The sequence below is a fragment of the Lynx rufus genome, unplaced genomic scaffold, assembly GCF_022079265.1.
Source record: "Lynx rufus isolate CCGP_SWC_20201006 ecotype Redwood Valley unplaced genomic scaffold, mLynRuf1.p SCAF_15, whole genome shotgun sequence".
Lineage (NCBI taxonomy): Eukaryota > Metazoa > Chordata > Mammalia > Carnivora > Felidae > Lynx > Lynx rufus.
In genome coordinates, this window is record NW_025814829.1 from 10,525,546 (window position 1) to 10,547,267 (window position 21,722).

Below are 21,722 nucleotides of genomic sequence, written 5' to 3' on the forward strand. Positions count from 1 at the left end.
ACTGGAGTTCAAATCCAAGATGTCTGGCTCTTCACTAAGCTACGCACTTGCTCAGTTAGTGGACAATTTTCTCAAGTCTAATTCTATTGAGATGAAATGAGAGTCCTCATTCAATAACCCGTAACCAAAGTCAAAATAGTGATGATGGATAAAAACTAGAAATAAGGATTCTGGGACCGTATCTTCTCTCCCCTCAAACTATCGTCATGTGAGATGCTCACGTAGCTTAACTCTTTGTACCTCAATTAATTATCCACACCTCCCTTCCTTAAAGTTTCTCCAACTCCTCTCCCCAAATTGGCTCCTTTCTTTCAGAACATAAATATCCTCAGGTCTCTCCTATCTTCAATGGGGAAGAAGAGAGTAGGGAGTCAGAAAGATGGCCTTTGAACCTTTTGCTTTCTAACTAGATCCATTATTTCTTTCTTTCACGGTTGCCTCCAGTATTTATTCAATTGACCACTGCAATTTAGATTCCACCCATACATAGAAGCCTACAGACACTGGACTTTCTATTCTGTTCCACTATCCTGAATGTCTCTTAAGAAATTTTTTTTATGAGAACTATAAAGGAAAAAAAAAATCTCCCTGCCCTCTTTCAAACAGTTTACAAGGCTGTTGTAATTTCCAGGGCTGTTTCTAAACATCTTTTCTTTCATATTATACATGTCCTCCCTGATCTGACCTCTGCCTATCCACTCAGTCTCATGCCCTACTATTCTCACCCACATACCACCAATTAATGACTTTTCTGACATTTTCCAAATTTGCCAGGTAAGACTTCAACCCTTATCCATCCTTCATGTCTCAGTTCAAACACTGAGACCTCTACTAAGTGTTCTCTGAATGTCAGTTTCCACCAGTGTAAGTGGGGAATAATATCTTCCTCATACAACTATCAAGAAAATTAAATGAGACTGTATGTCACGATTACCCAGCAAGCAGACTAGAACTATCTCCCCTTGGTGTTTTTGCCCCATGAGATTGTTTGCTTTTTGTTTCTACTGGTCACCACACTGTGACTGGAGGTTCACCGCAGTTTTCTTGTTTTGTTTTTTTTCTTAAGATTCCTAATGCTTGGAGCAAAGGTACTCAATAAAATTCTGTGGACGCTACAACTCAAACCTGCACAATGTTACTGTCAATTAATTGTATCTCAATAAAACAAGCAAGACATTTGTTGAGATAAAACTAAACTTACAGTGCCTAGATCACAGAGAAAACTGGGTCACGGAGCAATTGTTAAAATCAACAAAGCTGAGTGTTTCTTTTTCTAAAAATACTAAGACAGTCATACTATAATTCTCATAAATAGCTTGTATTTTTTAAAGATAACTATTTTAAAATCTTTACTGTGAGAGCATATTCTGGCTGAACATACATTTAAATGTTTCACATAAAACAATTCTAATAAAACAACTCTAATGTACTCCTTTCTATCAGTGCTATAATTCCTGCTTATATAAAAAAAAAATGATCAGAAAGGCACATGGGTTAATGAACAGGTCCCATAGAACTATTATATACAGTGAAGATACAACGTACAGAATCTTCCAAAGAGACAATGATATGTCTCTGTGAAGACTGCACATATGTTTGTATGTGTGAGTATCCACATGCGCACGTGTCATATGGTATATAGAGGGACAAGTCAAATCAACTTTATATACTTTTTTGCTGAAATCAGAGCGTATCAATGGAGATATGCTTATTATTTCCCGATGGCCATTGCAATGCCATCAAAACAACTATTAGCACATAACACCACCAGCCCTGCTCTAGCTTCAACTTTTATTTTCAGGGGCACCTGGGTGGCTCAGTCAGTTAAGCATCTGACTTTGGCCTAGGTCATGATTTGCAGTTCTTGAGTTCAAGTCCCGCGTTGGGCTCTGTGCTGACAGCTCAAAGCCTGGGGCCTTTCTTTTCAGATTCTGTGTCTCCCTCTCTCTTCCCCTCCCCCACTCACGCTCTATCTCTCTCTCGTGCTCTCAAAAATAAATATTAAAAAAAAATTATTTTCAGATTATTAGCAATAAAAGAAAACAACCTTCATGTTTCAAATGTGCACAGCTATCATGGCTTTTAATCATAAACAAAAGTGGTTAGCATTTGGAGATATTATTTAAAAAAGGAAATGATAAATAGACGAAAATTTGCTCAACTTTTTAAACAAAAAATATGCTACAGTTGGTGAATTTATAGAACTAAATAAGAAAACACACTAAATTTCTGTTTTAAATGAGTTTCAAAATTGAAGTGAAAACTTCTATTTGAAACTCATTTTTAGGTTTCTCTTTACAGTTAGCATACTACTTTTGCATTGCCCACAAAGTATTTGAAAGTGCCCCCAAATTATCCAGCCCACCTATGTCGTTTCCAGAGGAATAGCTTCCATGACTTTCTGTCTCCTCCAGAGACAATATCTTGAATGATGCTAAAGGAGTAGAACCTGGCTGAGTAGAGATCATTCCTCTGAATCGTGTTACTGTCCATGTCCGGACATGATTATTATCTGCACACACTAGGAAAGAGAACATAAAAAAAGTTGTTAAATATACATTATAAGAGCTCCAACAGGGGCGCCTGGGTGGCTCAGTTGGTTAAGCGTCCGATTTCAGCTCAGGTCATGATCTCACAGTCCGTGAGTTCAAGCCCCACGTCGGGCTCTGGGCTGACAGCTCAGAGCCTGGAGCCTTCTTCAGATTCTGTGTCTCCCTCTCTCTCTGCCCCTCCCCTGCTCATGCTGTGTGTGTCTCTCTCTCAAAAATAAATAAAAACATTAAAAAAAACTAAAAAAAAAAAAAAGAGCACCAACAACATCACTGTTTTTGTGTGTAACTTTTTAAACTGTGATCTATATTAAATAGATCATAGCACGTTTTGAGTGGCAAATGACGTATTTTATCCTAAAATTACACTTAATCTGTACCTGGCCAGCAAAAATGAAAGAACTGAATATAATTTACCTTGAGGCAAACATAAGGTATGTAAGTAAATCTATGGGTCCTTACAAAAGTAGCATGTAAAGTATAATTGGAGGAAATGTTTAAAAAAAAATGCATGCAAGATAAAAGATGCTATTATTCTGTTCTGTGACTAAACTACAGAGTAAATGAGTTACCCAGCCTATTTTTCTTCAACCATAGAAACTGCTTCTGCTTATGTTACTTAAACATAAACAACCTAGATCAGGAGTTACTGAAAATTTATGGACACAAATTACATTTGTCAAAAAGCTTGTATCACCTACTCATAGTTATATTAAAGAAAATTAAGATAAAGTTAAGAACTATTTTATAGTTGCATTTAAGAAACATACTCCAGGGGCGCCTGGGTGGCGCAGTCGGTTGGGCGTCCGACTTCAGCCAGGTCACGATTTCGCGGTCCGGGAGTTCGAGCCCCACGTCAGGCTCTGGGCTGACGGCTCAGAGCCTGGAGCCTGTTTCCGATTCTATGTCTCCCTCTCTCTCTGCCCCTCCCCCGTTCATGCTCTGTCTCTCTCTGTCCCAAAAATAAATAAAAACGTTGGAAAAAAAAAAATTTAAGAAACATACTCCAATTAGGTTTTTTTTTAATGTAAATAATATTAAGTGGATACATATTAAGGTATTTCCTACCAAGTACCCTACCTATTGTTTCTTGATCTGAGGAACTACTCCTTTAGAAAATACAAACCAGCAATTGATATTGTTAATGCAAAAAAAAAAAAAAAGTACTTTCGTAGCATGACTTAACAAAAAAGTGTACTTTTTAATGGAAAAGTACAACTTACTCGGTTTTCAGAGAATGTGCTATTATTAGCAATGAGCTATGAACCCATCAGTAAATACTAGGAAAGTATTCAAACTTTCTTATAGATACATCTTTCTCACTGGGTAAAATGCCACAGCTGCATATTTTAAACAAAACTTTAGAAATTTAATTTTGACAAATAGCAATAAAAATTCAAAGTATACAGGTGTTACATTATCTAACAAAATTCTCCTATCTCAGGATGTCAGTTTCTGGTGAAAAAGGAGACATTTAGTTCTAGGCTGCTTTATCAGCTTCATGGAAAATAATTTCCTATTTCACTAATAAGGTTACTAGGATTCAGAAAAATACCTTAAAAAAAAAAAAAGAAAACATCTTAAACACTTTTAGTTGACTCAATAGGCAATTTAGTTATTTTGTTAAAAATAATCATTACAGTTTTAAGACATGAAAACTAACACTATAGGAAAAAGAATGTCATTACATTCATGTCAATATCCACCAGGTGGCAGAATGATGTAATGGAGTATACATAAAATACTCTACATTTGTAGCTCAACTGGACATTTTTCTTGACAAATTTATTTAAATTTTAAACCTACATGAAATATTTGATGTTAAATGCAGATTTTACGATGTAGTTCTTTGGCGTCTCATCCTGCAATAACATCGTCACCATCAAAATAACAGCAATTACTACTAAGTGTGGTCATCACAATAGCCTTGCAAAACAGTCTAATTTTCTCCCAGGATCAAACTACCTCATTTTACATAACATTTATTCAGCATCTTGTATGTGTCGAGAAGTATGCTAAGTGCTGAGAACAGAATAAACAAGCTTCTGCTGCTGTAAAACTTACATTCTAGAAGAGGGGGACAGATGATAAACAGGCAAAGAAATGATCAAGTGAAAAGTCCACAAAGAAAACAAATCGAGAGGAGATGATGACAGAGAAAGTGACCTGACAGAGGTTTGGCTAATTTAGGCTGGGTGGCCTCACTGAGAAGGTACTGGAAATGGGACCTGAATGACAGGACAGCTGCCAAACAAATATCTAGGGGCAAAACATTTCAACTAAAAAGAACGAGTGCAAAAGTTCTGCGGCATTTCTAAGAAATCGAAAGCCTTTAAAGGGTTAGGGTATTGTGAGCAATATGTGACATGAAGCATAGGGAGGAAAAGAGGCCTGAAAAGAAGACCCGTAACAGGAAGAACACTACTAGTTTATTTATAATACAGTAGGATACAGCAGGATACCGTAAGAAGCCACTGGGAGTCAGACATGGTTCACATTTTTAGATCTTTCTGGATGCTATGTACCATAAAGAACATGTACCATAGAAAGGCAAGACAGACGGGCACCCGGGTGGCTCAGTCGGTTGGGCATCTGACTCTTGACTTTGGCTCAGGTCATGATCTCATGGTAAGTGGGACTGAGCCCCACATCAGGCTTTGTGCTGACAGCATGGAGCCTGCTGGGATTCTCATTCTCCCTCCCTTTCGCCCCTCCCCCATGTACCCACACACATGGTCTCTCTCTCTCAAAACAGATAAACATTTTAAGAAAAGGTGAGACAGAAACAGGCAAAACAACTCAGCTCCGTGATCTAGGGGAGAAATGATCTGAGCTACCAAGTTGGCAGCAATGGACACCAAATGGTCAGATTTGTGACGTAGGCTGAAGCAAAGCCAGAAGGACTTACAGACAGATTACACGTTTGTGTGGGTGAGAGAAAGGAAGGAATCAAAGGGGATTCTTGGGTTTTCAGCTTGACGAAATAAGCAGATGGTGATGTTGTGTACTAAGATGGCCTCTGAGAGAAAAATCAAAAGTGCCATTTACCCAGGTTAATTCTGACATGTCTCTGAAACACATGACCAGAGACAGGCACTGGACATACAAACTTGGAACTGTGCGAATGGTCACAAGTGGACAGTCTAGGAGTCACTGGCATATAGATGATAACACTCAAATCTGCAGGAAAACTACAGACAAGGAAGAATGGAGAATCTAGGAAAGAGCTCTGAGGCAATCCAACACTTAGTCATTGGGCAAAAGAGGAGGAACCAGCAAAAGCATGAGAAAGACTCTTCAGTGAGGCAGGTGAGTTGCTTTATGAGAGCCGGAAGAGGAGACTGATTATTTCAGGGAGGCAGAATTATACTCAAAACAATCAGACTTTATACTCAAATAATTAGATATCAATAAAAACATACTCATCCACCCACACACCCACTCACCCATCCATCCATTCATGGACAACGTACTTTAGCTCCATTTAGTGTTTAATCAGACTGGAGATGAGTGAAAGATGCATCACCTTTTAATATTATGTAGTCTTCATATAAACAAACTTGGTAGATGAAAATGATGCTTATAAAAAGTTTAAGTTAGGCAGGAACTCATCTACAAAAGATTTAATGTAAGAGCAAGCTCTACTGACACACCTGACTCAAAATTACATTAAAATGAAGCCTTTTTGAAATCATCATACACAATGAACTTCATCAATGGAATTTTACTGTGATCACTATGCTCTGTGTGTCACATATCTGCATCATTTTTAATACAGTATCTAATTAGTGTTTACATTAAAAAAAACTTTATGACTAAGAAACAACTCACAAAAATGTAATTCTCTTCAAGTAATCTCTTTATACATTCTACTAGTTTTTAATATTTTAGAAAATGATCAACAAATACACACATATATCTACAACTTTAGCTTTAAATCTTAAGAAAATACAACCAAATTTACATAAAATTCATACTTGGAAAACTTCTCTATTCCATCTCAACAGGATTATAATAAATATTTTAAAATAAAATGTGCCATGAGAACAAAATATTAGAATAGAAAATAAATAAAAGATACGGTTAACTCTTTCCCAAATTCATATATAAATACATGTGTATATACACATTCTTTCCATTTGTAGGAGTGTGGGAAATTACCCACAAGGCAAGGCTGCACATGAAGCACACTCCTCGCCAGTACCTAAAATCACTTTACCTGATACAAGATGCTTCTCAGATAGCATGATTTTTGTAACAGGACTTCGATGAACTGTGAAAGTCTGAAAAAGCTGAGGGCCCGAGCCCACCGTCTCTGGGTGCTGAACAATCACTCGCACAGCTCCGGAGCTCGTACCGTAAGCAATCTCAATCCAGTTACCAGACACACCTGCACGAGTTCAGAAGTGGAAAGGCGGCGTTTCAGATGATGACAGAAAGGGATAAAAGAGGCAGAACCCCTAAGACCTCTCTGACCAACTTCGAATCATGATTTCCTTTACAAGTCATTTCCTAACCCTCACTCCCAGATAAGTCTGTTCAACCCTCCCCTGGACTGTATGTTATGCTCTAGCACAGCAACTGTAACAAACCAATCCGCTATTTCCAAGTCTATCTACCTCTATTCGTTACGGAGACAGACTGAATCACAGTCATCCTTACAGAGTGCCTGAGACACAGCAAGTCCTCAATAGATGTTTAAAGAGTTAGTAAATCTGACATGCTAAGAATACCACTGACGCAACACAGTATTCCTAAAGGAATATTCCATATTATTTCTAGTCTATTCATAGTCTAGTCTAAGACCATGTTTTACTTATTTTAAATTTTTTTATTATTACTTTTTAAGTTTATTTACTTATTTTTATTTTTTTATATAATTTATTGTCAAATTGGTTTCCATACAACACCCAGTGCTCATCCCAACAGGCGCCCTCCTCAATGCCCATCACCCACTTTCCCCTTTCCCCCATCCCCCATCAACCCTCAGTTTGTTCTCAGTATTTAGGAGTCTCTTATGGTTTGCCTCCTTCCCTCTCTGTAACTTCTCCCCCCGGTCTTCTGTTAAGTTTCTCAGGGTCCACCTATGAGTGAAAACATACAGTATCTGTCTTTCTCTGCCTGACTTATTTAATTTTTTTTTAATTTATTTTTTGAGGGAGAGAGAGAAAGAGACAGAAAGAGTGTGAGGAGGGGAGGGGCAGAGAGAGGGAAACACAGAATCTAAAGCAGCTCCAGGCTCTGAGCTGTCAACACAGAGCCCAACATGGGGCTAAACCCATGGACTGCGAGATCATGACCTGAGCTGAAGTCAGATGCTTAACTGACTGAGCCACCCAGGCGTTCCTACTTTTACTTTTGCTATATTATTGAATCTTTCTTGAATAATCAAGTACATACTATTTAACAAATTCAAAATACTTAGCTCTGAAACAAATACACCCATTATATTGCTTACATCATACTTACTTACTACGGTGTCTCTTCTAATCACGTACAGCTCATCATGTGAAGTCCATCTGTGGCTTTTTTAAATGAATGAATGAGTGAATGAATGAATGAATGTGTCCAGGGGCACCTGGGTGGCTCAGTCACTTAAGCATCTGACTCTTGATTTCAGCTCAGGTCATGATCTCATGGTTCATGAGTTTGAGCTCAACATCGGGCTCTGTACTGACAGCACAGAGGCTGCTTGGGCGTCTCTCTATCCATCTCTCTCTCTCTGCCCCTCCCCAATGTGCGCGTTCTCTCTCTCTCTCTCTCTCTCTCAAAATATATAAATAAGCATTAAAAAGGAAGAAAAAAAAAGTGCCCAAACTCTACCACATATTTAAAGACAGAATGGAATTCAGTGAACTATGTACTTAAAAAGGTTCACAGAGAACTTCTTGGCTTTAGTAGTTATCCTTCCTGATTCACCCAAAAATATCTGAATCAAAAGAGAAAGAACATACCAAAGGAAACACTTCTCATAACCTAAAAAGTGACTCCATTCTCCCCTTGCCATTGCAAAAGAAGTTTTCTCCTCCCTTTTTAATTAGATTTAAAAAATGTACATCTCATTCTAGAGCAGAGGTGAGCAAACTTTCTGTGAAAGGCTAGATGGCAAATATTTTAAACTATGCATGCCATACAGTCTGTCATAATCATACAACTCTGTCAACTGTTGCCCAAAGCAGCCAATGCAATATGTAAGACCATCGATAAAAAGGGCAGTTTGCTGACCCATTTAGCATAACAGTTGAAATCCTACTATAATTTTAAATAAAATCATCTGCATAAATTAGAATATTTATTTCACATTAAAGATAATGATTGCTTTCAATGAAGTCAATAAAATGATGATTTAACACAAATAACATTCAAATTTATTAACATTACTGGACACATGTTAATATTTCCTAGAATTCTTTTCATTTAAATTTTCAACTTTCCATTTATGTTTATCTTTCAATCTAGAATATAAAAATATAAAAAATATAATAAAAATCCTTAATTTACAGAACAGATTTGTTAATTTCATTGCAATGGCCTTTGAAAGATAATGAAAGCTACAGATACTAAACCTCCAAATAAAATGTCTTTTCCCGTAACTTAAAAATTTCCCAAGGGAACAAGACAATATCCACAAGAGATTAACAGTCTGAGAGCCTTCTTGCTTTCAGCTGAAAAAAACAAAAGCTTCTAATTTCAAAACAAAATAAGCTAGGGTAAATAGGAAGGTCAATGTGCAAATTGTTTTTTTTTAATAATTTTAGTCAATACTATTATGATATGACTTAAATATAATTCAGAAGAAGAAAAGTTCTAACTTCCCACCTCAACTTATGCTTGTTTAATCGTCACGTTTAACTTTAATATATAACGAATATGAACTGTAAACTAATAGAGATGATACTCTTAGAACTGCAGTTCTCAAAGAGAAAGGACTGGATTCGTTTTAGCATAATAAACCAATAAATAAACATAAATTCTCAGAAACGGTCAAGAATTTATCAGAACGCTGCCATGTACTAACTTGTTTTGGGTGTGAGGTAAACACTCAGCGCAGTAATGGCATCATTTGAAGGATCGTGATAAAGCTCGGTTACAAGAAGATCATTATCTTTCATTCTCAAAGGAAACTTCTGCATATCTAAAAAAACCCAAAAATTTTAAATAATATTATAATAGTGCATCTACTTAAAACTACAGAAGGCAATATTTTATTTTTAAAAACCGATATAAAACAGGACCAGGGTTAAATGCCCATAAGCTTACCGATGTAATATATTGATCCATTGTTACATCCCAACAGAAGGAATGAGCCAGCAGTGTCGTAACTGGTTATAGGGACAACATCTTGAACCTGATGCAGGAAGATTATTATTAGATGTTAAATATTAATAATTTGTATTTACTGCTCAATTTCCTTAAAAATTTGACACTTTTAACCAACGACAACAAAATACCAACGACAACAAAACTCACTAGGGGCGCTTGGCTCGCTATATCAGTAGCGTGGGCGACTCTTAATGTGGGTGTTGTGAGTTTGAGCCCCACATTGGGTGTGGAGATTACTCAATGAAATTAAAAAAACCAAACCACTAATATCTAATTTAAATAGGGCTTAGAAAATTACTTTCTTTAGTTCCCACAGGGAACTGTGAAGAGCTGTCAATACAGGTCCTTTTAAAGCTTTAAAAAAAAAAAAATGTATTTCCAAAGGCAGCACCGTCCTATCAGAATTCCCATGGATTATCTCTTTTCTTTGCAAGTGGTTGTGAGCTCACAGCATGCATTAAAGTTGAAGGCACAATCTGACCAGGTTCCTTCCTCCTTCTCTCTTCTATAGAAGAGATTAAATGGCCTGCCTAAATTCATGTAGTAAGGGACAGAACTAGAAAACAGACTGATCGCCAAATAGCACTTGCTCCCTTGATAATTTATCACCATGTCTTTGACAAAATGGTAATCTCTATCTTCATTCTGCTGTAGACCCCTGTTTCCTAGGAAATGGCAGGACAAAAAAATTCCTTTAAGTTTTTGTGTTTTCAAGTACTAGAATAAAAAAGTCAGCTTCCCGAGCAAATCAGTCTAGTTAAAAATTAATAACTGCCTGTATTTGTGCTACAAGAAAAGCAAAGGGCACAATTTTACTAGAAAACAAAGCAACAAACAAAAAATGTTTTTTAGAGCAGTGGCAATAAGATCAAAATGAATCTTCCCTATGCATAGCCAGGTGAGAGTCACATGAAACTTCACAGATGACATTTAAATGAACTATTTCTCATGTATCAGGTATTACCCGAGAGAAAGAGTAACTGGGCTGGATAAGGGATGTGAGACATCACTTGCTCTGTAAGAGCTTGTAAACTTGAGGGCAAGAAAGGAAAAAAAGAAAATCACAGTGTGAGAGGCCCTAAAATAGAGTGTGCTACACCAGAGAGCAGGGAGGACTCTCATCTCAATACCAGGGAGGGGTTTAAAAGGGCAAAGATCAGGGAAAAGTTCAGAAAGGGAGCGAAGAATGAAAATCAAAAAAGTCAAATATGAGTTAGGTAGAGGAAGGGCCATGTCAAACAGAACAGCAAGTATAAAAGTGTACAATATGGGTCCCTTCTAAATAAAAGGAACAAATTTAACCAAATGCTAAAAGTTGGAAGCAATGATTCCTCTAAAGCTGCATGCACATGACCCTAATTCCTGTGTGAACCTTCTGGTGTCGTACACGGAAATATCTCAAAGACTCAATTACCATCCCCCCACCCCCACCCCTGCACTAACCTCAGGTCAGGGTTTCCGTTTCATCAGAGCCAATGAGTTTTGTAGCAGGTAAACCCTGAGAGCCTTTCAGTGATATGAGTAAAGGTGTCTGAAGAATGGAGGGAAGGCTGCTTTAACGCCAATGACCAGTTTTCTCATGCCAAGTTCATTTTTTTTAGTTCCAATACTCTAGGAAGAACTTCAACTCCTACTCCAGAATCTTGAGAGTAGGGGGATGGGGACAGATAAGGGCATGAGATTCCTCTCCTTTTAGATCCCTTATCAATGAAAGAGTGGCTGCAGCCTGGAGCGTCCCCACACACATCCAAGGCAAACATTTCTACCATTGGTTCTCTGGGAAGATAGGCTCTAAGACCAGAACCTTCTACAACCTCTTTTTCTGCAACCCTTGATCTAAATCCTGCTTTTCCTTCATGTCTACCCCTCAGTACAAGAAGAACAGAGAAAGCAGAGGATGATAAATTATAGAGGAGTTAGGACTGAGTTCTTCTCTCCTAGCATAAGTGAGAGACAGTCATTCTGGGGCCTCTTCTTCTTTATCCTAACAACTTCACATCAAGAACCTGAGAAATCGTACTGATTAATGTATTTGGTTCAGACATGATGGTCACAGATCTACAATGGAAGTGGATTTTCTCTTCTAAGGTAGCACATGATGATTATCATTATCTCTATGTACAAAATTAAATGATATACAGTTTGAAAATAATCAGTATAAAAAAAAAAATCAATCTGTGTTCCCAAGCACTACAAAGGCCCTAGAATCTTTCAACCACAATCTCTACCTAGATAATCATCATTTTTAACACTATGTTTTTATCCTTATCCATTACTTATTAAATAATCACTTATTTAGATTTACCAGCCTATCAATTTCTTTGCTGATGTGTATTTCGTCCCAGTGCTTCCCCTTCAAAGTATGAATATCCTTCTTATCAAAGGGCGTTTCTTTAATGCCTCTTTCATTGAGGCACTAAAACAAACAAAAAAAAATTTTTCTTTTTTCTTACCCAAATCAGATACAATGCTTTTAGGAAATTTTCCTTAAAATCTTATTGCAGCTGTTTTAAGAACTGCTACACCAACGAAAATTTCACAACAGCTTTTAGAACTTACACATGCGCGCACGTGCACGCACGCGCACACACGCACACGCACGCGCACACACGCACACACACGCGCACACACGCACACACACTCCCTCTCTCTCTCTCTCTCTCTCTCTCATTCATCTGATTCAAATACTTCAAATCAACCTTGAATATACAACAGCTGTCCCACATACTTTGTGTGTTATTCGAGGGCAGAACTGTTGCTAAAGGCCAAATGAGAACCTACTCAACCAGCATCACAGCACTCGGGTCAGCCTGGGGTCCGGTAACTGCCCAGGGACGTCTGCACCACAGACGCTGAGACTTCATTACATGCCACCTCTACACTACAGTGAAGTTCACCTAGTTGGTTTACAAGGCTTGTATGCTGAATGCTCAACTTTCCCAAGGTCTTCCTGAAATGTAGAAACAAACCTGCTTTGTCGGATACGGTTTTCAATTCATGCGTACACCAAACGAGAATCATCAGGTTTTACATGGGAATAAAAGCTTTAGAATAAAGGGCACTTTGAGGAAGCCGCCAGAGTTTTCAGGATCCCAAAGATATGAACACTTTTATATGTAGTTTTAGAAACATTGGTTTAAAAAAAGAATAAAGAAGTATGTTCCTTTAGGAACCCAAATTTATGGCACAGCTAGTATAGCTTCACCTACCCACTAAAAGCTCAGATTTGACATAATTTGTCAAATAACCTATCTGAAAGCAGACCTTCCGTTAATCATTAAAAATTCATATTCCTCTTTACAGAGGTATCACTTCCTGTCTTCCCAACAATTCTCACTCCTTACTAATCATCAGTCGGCTTTAACATCCCTCGAGTCCCTTGACATCCCTGCTTCCTCCTCCGTCCACCTGGCACTTCCTTACTTCTTGATCTCATGATTTCAACTACTTTGCCATCTTTGTTTTCTCATCCCTTGGTGTGTCATATCCACTTTATTAACTCTCCAATCCTGGATCAGGCTAATGCTGGTTTCTTTCCTCTTGCTCCTATTTATTCCCAGTACTGAGCACTAATGGAGACACTCACATAGTTCTATCACCCAGGTCCACTACAAATGTACAAATTACAATCTCTGCAATCCTCGATACATACTTCCAGTGCCTTTGTCTTCCACTGAATTTATGTTCTTCAATCCTCCTTCCTTACTCTTTCATCAGAGAAGGAGGCATCTCTAGTTTCTGTTGGGTGAAAGTCTCTAAGCTGTTTTACATCTCATACATTCCTGACTTCGATGGGATGAGAGATCATCTCCATTCTTTCACCCTCCATGTGCTTTCTCAGACAACTGCCCTCTGACTACAACCATGCTCAAGCTTCTCTCATCTTAGAGAAAAAAAACAAAACACTGAACATCTTTTCTACCACCCAGCCTTGATTCTCACGCTATCACTTTGTCTCCTTGCTTTCCTTCACCACCAAACTTCTTGAAAGCTAACTCCGAGTTTGCTGTGTCCAATCCCTGGTCTTTTGATTCTTCAGTTCCCACAATCTGGCTTGCCCCAAACAAAACCTAATTAACTTATATTTACAAATCATATCCTAGACTAATGTTATTTCTCAATCATGTATGTTCCTGTGGCTCTTGGTTTCCTTATCTTGTCCCCTTAAATGCTAATGTTTCCCAGACTTCTTTTTCTTCCTATGTACATCCTCTCAACAGAAAACCTTAAATCAGTTCTTACTTTTTCAGTTGTCATAGAAGCATTGTGGTTTCTAAATACTACTTTCTAGCCCTTTCTTCCTTCCTAAATTCCAAAGGAATGCTCCCAAATGTGTACTGCACACATTCATTTTGATGCCTACAGGAATCTCAGAGTAAACATGTTCCCTGTCAACTTATTACTATCCACCCGACTGTCAAAACTAGCAATCCAAAACTGGAAATACATCTCCCTCTCCTTTAATTTTCCACACCCAAACCAGACACCAATCCTGTACGTTTAGGAAGGCTTATGAAATGTTTTTCAAATAGGCTCATCTTTGCCATCTCTACCATCACTGCCTTTCGTCAAATCTGTCTGCTTCTTTGCTGGATTACCCCTGATCTCCAGCCCTGCTTTCATAGTAGTTAATGCTGCTACCTTCCTAAAACAAGGATCTAATCATGTTACTCTCTACTTAAGTCCTTTAATTTTTCTTCTCTCCTTCAGAATCAAGCATTAACTCTTTTACAGTCTTATCCTCTTGTTCCTCTCAAGTACTTGAGATCATTTAGCTTGCTATCTTCTCTGAACAGGCTACGTATTTTCACAAAGTTCTGAGCTTTACTCAGGAAATGAAGTTTGCCTGGACTACTATTCCCAAAGCATGTTAAGTTAAAACATTTCAAAAATATGAAACACCAAACCACAGTTTAAATACTCACTCATTTTCCCAAGTAACTAAACATTCTTCAAAACATAATCAAATCTGTATCTAGAAGTAAATGTCACTATAAATATATGTAATATTTTATGTAATCAAAAATAAAAACAAAAAAAATGGGTAGAGGATTTGAATAGGCAGTTCTCCAAAGACATACAGATGGCCAACAGGTGCATGAAAGCATGCTCAGTATCACTCATCGTCAGGGAAATGCAAATCAGAACCACAATGAGTTATCACCTCACACCTGTTAGAATAGCTATTATCAAAAAACAAGAAGTAACAAGTGTTGGCAAGGATGTGGAGAAAAGGGATCTCTCGTGCACTGTTGGTCGGAAGGTAAATTGTTACAGCCACTATGGAAAATAGTAGGAAGGTTTCTCAAAAAATTAAAAATAGAACTATCATAGGATCCAGCAATTCCACTGCAGGGTAGATATCTGAAGTAAACAAAAACACTAACTCAAAAAAGATATAGGTACCACCATATTCCCTACAGCATTATTTAAAATAGCCAAGATATGGAAACAGTGTAAGTGTCCATCCATGGATGGAGAGATAAAGAACATGTAGTGTAAATATACATTGGAATATTACTCAACCACGAAAGAAAGAAAGAAAGAGAGAAAGAAAGAAAGAAGAAAACATTGTCATTTACAATAATGTGGATGGACCTTGAGGGCATTATGTTAAATGAAAAAAATCAGACCAAGAAAGACAAATTCCTATGATTTCACTTATGTGGAACCTAGAAACAAACAAACAAACAAAACAAAACCAAAAGATAAAAGGTAAGGGGCGCCTGGGTGGCTCAGCTGGTTAAGTTTCCAACTCTTGATTTCCACTCAGGTCATGATCTCAGTTCAGTTTTAAACCCTGGTTCAGTTCCAGCCCCTTGTCCAGCTCTGCACTGATAATGCGGAGCTTGCTTAGGATTCTCTCTCTCTCTCCCTCTCTCTCTCTCTCTCCCTCCCTCCCTCCCTCCACCTCTCTCTCTCTTCTCTCTCTCTGTCCCTCCCCATTCACGCTCTCTCATTCTCTCTCAAAATAAACTTTTAAAAAATCTAAAATATATAAACACACACACACACACACACACACACACACACACACATATATAATAACATTTTTTTTAAAGATTCAAAAAAAAAAAAAAAAAAAAGTAAGGGCCTGGCCAGCTCAGACCTTAGAGCATGCAACTCTTGATCTCAGGGTTGTGAGTTCAAGCCCCACATTGGGCGTAGAGCCTACTTAAACAAAAATACAAAGATACAAACTTCCAGTTATAAAATAAGTCAAGGGAATGTAATGTACAGCATAGCAGCTATAGTTTATACTACATCGCACATCTGAAAGTTGCTAAGAGTTTATCTTTTAAAATTCTTGAAACAAGAAAGAAATTCTGTAACTGCATTTGGTGAAAGATGTTAAACTAGGCTTACTGTGACCATTCTGCAATATACACGAATATCTAATCATTACGCTATGAATTCCACACTATGAATTCTACAAAAATGAAGCAAATGCATAATCAGCATGAGTTTCAGAAACATTTTCTGTAATGGGCTTTAGTTAAAACTAACCTGCCAGTGCTGAGTGACGGCATTCCATACTCCCACTTTCCCTGTATGACTCGTAGCCACCAACTGGTTACCGATAAAGAAGAGAGCATCTACAGGAACACCAAGGCTGAACACTCCTTAAATGATAATAAAAAATAAAGAGTTAAATAGTCACTATCTTTAGAATTCATCAAAACCCAGATTAGAAACATCTTCAAGGTGACTAAATGTGTTCTCATTTCCATAAGTTATATGCTAGACCCTTTAGGGATCAAAAACAAGAAACTTGGTAAGCTCATAAGCAGCTGCCCTAAGTAACCTTACCCTAAAACACCGTATTATCTAAAGCTGTGGTTCCCACACTTGGCTGACCATCAAAATAACCAGGTAAATTTAAAGCGAACAAAATGACGAGGCACCTGGGTGGCTCAGTCAGTTGAGCATTCGACTTCGGCTCAGGTCATGATCTCAAGGTTCATGAGTTCGGGCCCCGCATCAGGCTCTGTGCTGACAGCTCAGAGCCTGGAGCCTGCTTGGGATTCTGTGTCTCCCTCTCTCTGCCCCTCCCCCACACGCGCTCTGTCTCTCTCTGCCTCTCAAAAATAAAGAAAACTAATTAAAAAAAAATTTTTTTTAAGTGAACAAAATAAAAAGAATCCTAAGATTCATTCCAGACTCACTAAATCAGAAAACCCATTACACCTTTATAAAACCTATATGAGATTTAGCTACAGCTTGCTAATGACTGGGGTATTTGGGAACCACTGATCTCAAGACAGAGACTTGGCAGCCTTAACTATCTAAGAACATGTCCAGAAATCTGGATACACACACGCGCGCGCGCACACACACACGCGCGCACACACAAAGAAAAAAAGGCAGCAAGAAATCTTACTAAAAACATTCAAGCCTTTACTCAAATTATTTTAAACTCCTTGTCTCTCAGCACTGCAGATCTCCATTTAATTCATTCAACAGGCATCATATCAGGCCATAGGATGAAACACATGAACAGACAGGATATTACTGGGTACTTAAGGTTTAAAAGAGAAAAAATGCAAACAACCAATTATACCATAACACAATAACTAAAAGATGTGGATACACAGGATCAAGTAACGTCCAGAGGAATAAAGGGGGGGGGGTGTTAAGAAAAGAGGTTTGAAGGTATTTTTTAGAAAAGAAGCCATCTGAGTTTTTTTTAAAGGTAAATACTTCACCAAATGGTGGTGGGGTGGGGGGGGATGGGCAAGCCCAGAGAATCAGAGAAAAGGGAAAGAGGGGATGTAGGAAGGGAGGCTATAAGGAGCAAATATCCCACATCAATAGCAGAAGACCCAAGAATAGCTAAAAGAATTCTAGAATTCTAGGCTCACTTTGGTATGGCATTATGGCCCTTTAGAGTCGTTTCTGGACAATATATAATAGAAAAACATGATGCATAAGGCTCTGAAGAACTCATGGGAAGAAACAAACCAATTAACTGCAATTGCAGCGTGTACTGAAAGCATAATCCAGAAAAGGTAACTGATTTCTTTTGACTCTTACACCAGTGCACAGTATTTCCCTTTCTGTTCAGAACTGTGAACTACATACAAGACAAGACCAGCAGCAATAAATGCCTTGAAAATTCTTAACCAGGAGCACCTGGCTGGCTCAGTTGGTGGAGCATGCAACCTCTTTATTTTTCATAAAAATGTAAAAATATTTTTAAGTAATCTCTCCACCCAACGAAGAGCTCAAACCCAAAACCCCAAGATCAGGAGTTGCACGCTCCACTGACTGAACCAGCCAGGCAGTCCAAAAATAAATCTTCAAAAAAAATTTCTCAACTAATTTTGAAAAAGCCAGGCACCTAGGAGGAAAAATGATTTACACTGGACAAAAAGAAAAAAAAGTGGTAAGTATTGCTAAGAATGTCATATATATGTGTGTGTATATATATATATATATATGTATACATATACATATATATAATCTATATGTATAAATACACATACACATGAATACACCACCTCAACCAAACCTGTCAACCAAAAAAACAAAAAACAAAAAACAAAAACCCAGCAAAATAAAATACAACACACATACCCAAAAACCTGCCACTCCAGAGCAGAAAATCATCACCTCAAACACAATTTTAGGAAGTCCTTTAATTTTGATGCAAAACAATTGTTCAGAACATGTGAAACCAACCATATTCAGTACTATGGGCCGCGTTAAAGGTGGAAATAAAAACTAGAAAACCAACTAACATCGATTACTCTAGAGAAGGATGAAATCAAGGGAAATCAAGGAAGACATTCTGAATGATCTCAAGAAACTCAAAGTGTCACTCCTGCTTAGGCTCAACAATCTCGGCTACTATCCACAGGGAAGACACGCTACAAGTAATGACAAGTTCCTGTCTTCGGGGACCCTTTCAGCAAAATACTGCTTATAGCAGCAATGCAGCAGCACTGCCTTATACAAGTTAAGATGAAAGGAGCCCGACCTCTAGAAGAGCTCTATCCCAGACAAACCAGCCAAACAATTTTCTTTGGATGGTGTTGTCAAGTTTGAAGAACATCTGTAATAATAAGTGGTTTCTTTCACTGGACACGAACAAATTACCACGTACCGTCTCCCAGCACAGCTCCCTACCACACTGGCCTCTGAAAGCAAAGGAAGGCCTGAAATCTCCACTCACTGCCGTGTTACAAGCGCCTGTTTGAAAAACGGAGTGGGGGAGGGGAGAGAAAACACAACTTAACTTTCTCTCCGTACAATTAATTACCAGTGTATCATAATTTCAAAGTTGTAACGTTAAAACTTTTTCCCTACAGTTGTTAGGGAGGACTCCCACTGCCAGCCATGATGGCATACACACGGCACCGGATTTTTCCTCATTGTGAAGCGACAACGGGCCACAACACACGAGGCAGCTGTGTTCAGGCACCGGACAACGGGTAGCTGAAGACGCAAAGGGGGGAAATAGCCAGGAGCCCCGCATTCACCCGGCTTTCGGCGTTCAGGGCGCTTTACTGGCCCTACCACAGGGAGGTCAAACTCACGGGCAGAGTGACGGCTTCTCCCTGAACTGAAGAGACTGAGGTAGAGCGCGCAGCTGATGAGGTGGCTAGAACCTGAGAGCAAAAGTGGTAAGAAAAAGGCGCGCCAGGGTGAGTGAGCCGGCGGCACAGAAGGTTTGCACACGGGTTTCCTACCCATTGGCAGAGGCCGGACTGCACCTGGGCAGAGGAAAAATCCCAAAAAAACAGAAGAGAAAGGCTGCTACAGGCCTGAGTGCAGAGTACAGGTGACAGAGGTTACATGGGTCACTCCAGCTCAGGAAGAGTGGAGAACCCTGGATGAACACCTCAGACATTCCTTCCGTAAAGACTCCAGAAAAGGCAACACTTTAGGAATAAGGACCACTCCCCTGAATAGGAGCCAAGCCTTTAAATAAAAAAATCAAGCAGAGCGAGGCTAACTACCCTTAACAGAGCACAAAAACAAGGCCAGCAGGATCAAGAAGATCCTCCAGTAATTTAACTGTCTACCAGGACTAACCTCACATCTTCTAAGAGAGAACATAATCATATCCCCTATATGATGTATCATGCACATGCCCTGCATACAGTCAAAACTTCCTAGACGTGCAAAGTAGAATAGGGCCTGAAATAAAAATATGAGATGATCCAGATACTGGAATTAAAGTCAAAAAATAACGAAACACCTATAATGAATATGCTGGATTTAATAAAAAGTAGAACATCATAAGTAAAAAGGTTAAGAAACCTCAGCAGACAAACAAACTAAAATGGAATCAAAAGAGGTCATTTTGCAGCTTAAAAGTCCAATATCGCAAATAAAAAACTTACTAGATGGGCTTAACTGAAGAAAATGGGTAAATAATATTAAAGGCATAAAAAAAACTGATCTAAATTGTTTTAAAAATGGGGAGAAAAATGAAACAAACCAACAGTGCTTCAGTTATCTCTAGACCAATATGAAGTAGTCTAATACAAAGCTGAGTTCCAAAAAGAAGACAAAAGGAGAGGAGAAAGAGATAATGGAGAGGGGAAGGGAGGGAGGGAGGAAGAGAGAGGGATACACACAAAGAACTCCCTTAGCTGTGTCAATCAAAAATGTCTCCAGACATTTCCACATGCCTCCTAGGTGATAATATTCCTGGCTGCAAACCTCTAATCCGGAATATATAAAGAACTATCACAAATCAATAACAGAATGACAACCTCATAAAAAGAGAACAATGATTTTTTTTTTTTTTTTTAGTTTATTTATTTTGAGAGACACAGAGAGCATGAGCAGGCAAGGGGCAGAGAAAGAGGGAGAATCTCAAGCAGGCTCTGAGCTGTCAGCACAGAAGCGACACAGGGCTCGAACTCACGAAACTGTGAGATCATGACCTGAGCCAAAGTCAGCCGCTTAACCGACTGAGCCACCCAGATGCCCCAAACAATTATTTTTTTTTAATTTAATTTTATTTTTTGAGAGAGAGACAGAGAGTGCATGCACAAGCAGGGAAGAGGGGCAGAGGGAGGAGAGAGAACACCAGGCATATTCTACACTTAGTGCAGAGCCTAACCACGAGGGGCTGGATCCCACAACCCTGGGATCTTGACGTGAACCGAATCGAATGCTCAACCAAGCCACCCGGGTGCCCTGAGAAAATGATTTAAAGACACATCCCAAAAGAAATAATATAAATGGCCAATAAAGCACATGAAAGAGATACTCAGTATCATTAATCCACAGCGAAATGTAATTAAAACCACCATTAAAATCACTGTATAATACTCCTCTCATACACTGCTAGCAGAAATGTAAAATAATACAACTGCTCTGGAAACCAGTTTGTAAGTGTCTTATAACATTAAGCATGCACTTTTTATATGACCCAGAAATTCCACTGCTAGGTTATTTACCTTGATTTACCTTGAGAAAACATATTCACTAAACAAAACAAAACAAGAGAAGAAAGAAAAGAAAACATGCCCAGCGAAAGACGACTTCTTGAATTTATAACACCTCTGAACTGGAAATAAACCAAATGTCCATCAACAGATAAATGGATAAACAAATTCTAGGATACTCATTCAATGGACTACTACTCAGCAATAAAAAGGAACGGGCCACTGATACATACAACAATATAGATGAATCTCAGAAACATTATGCTAAATGAAAGAAGCCAGACACAAAAGAATACATACTAAGTAATTCCACTCATGAAACTAGACAAGGGAAATGTAATCCATGGTGACAGACAACCTAAACTGTGCAAACAATGGGGTTAATGGTGAACACCTGCTTTCCTTTGGGAACTCTGGACCCCTAGTACGTGCCACGCAGAGGCTG

General features: G+C 38.5%; 1 protein-coding gene across 1 annotated transcript in view; it reads right to left on the reverse strand.

Annotated features, from left to right (window-relative positions):
* KCTD3 (potassium channel tetramerization domain containing 3) overlaps window positions 1-21,722 on the reverse strand; it is a 54,450-nt gene that overhangs the window by 8,980 nt on the left and 23,748 nt on the right. The window contains exons 10-14 of the mRNA XM_047076561.1: window positions 16,380-16,495; window positions 9,810-9,897; window positions 9,568-9,684; window positions 6,769-6,939; window positions 2,366-2,521 (exon numbers count right to left, since the gene is read on the reverse strand). Coding sequence (XP_046932517.1) covers window positions 2,366-2,521; window positions 6,769-6,939; window positions 9,568-9,684; window positions 9,810-9,897; window positions 16,380-16,495 — 648 coding nt within the window. The remainder of the gene's footprint in view (window positions 1-2,365; window positions 2,522-6,768; window positions 6,940-9,567; window positions 9,685-9,809; window positions 9,898-16,379; window positions 16,496-21,722) is intronic.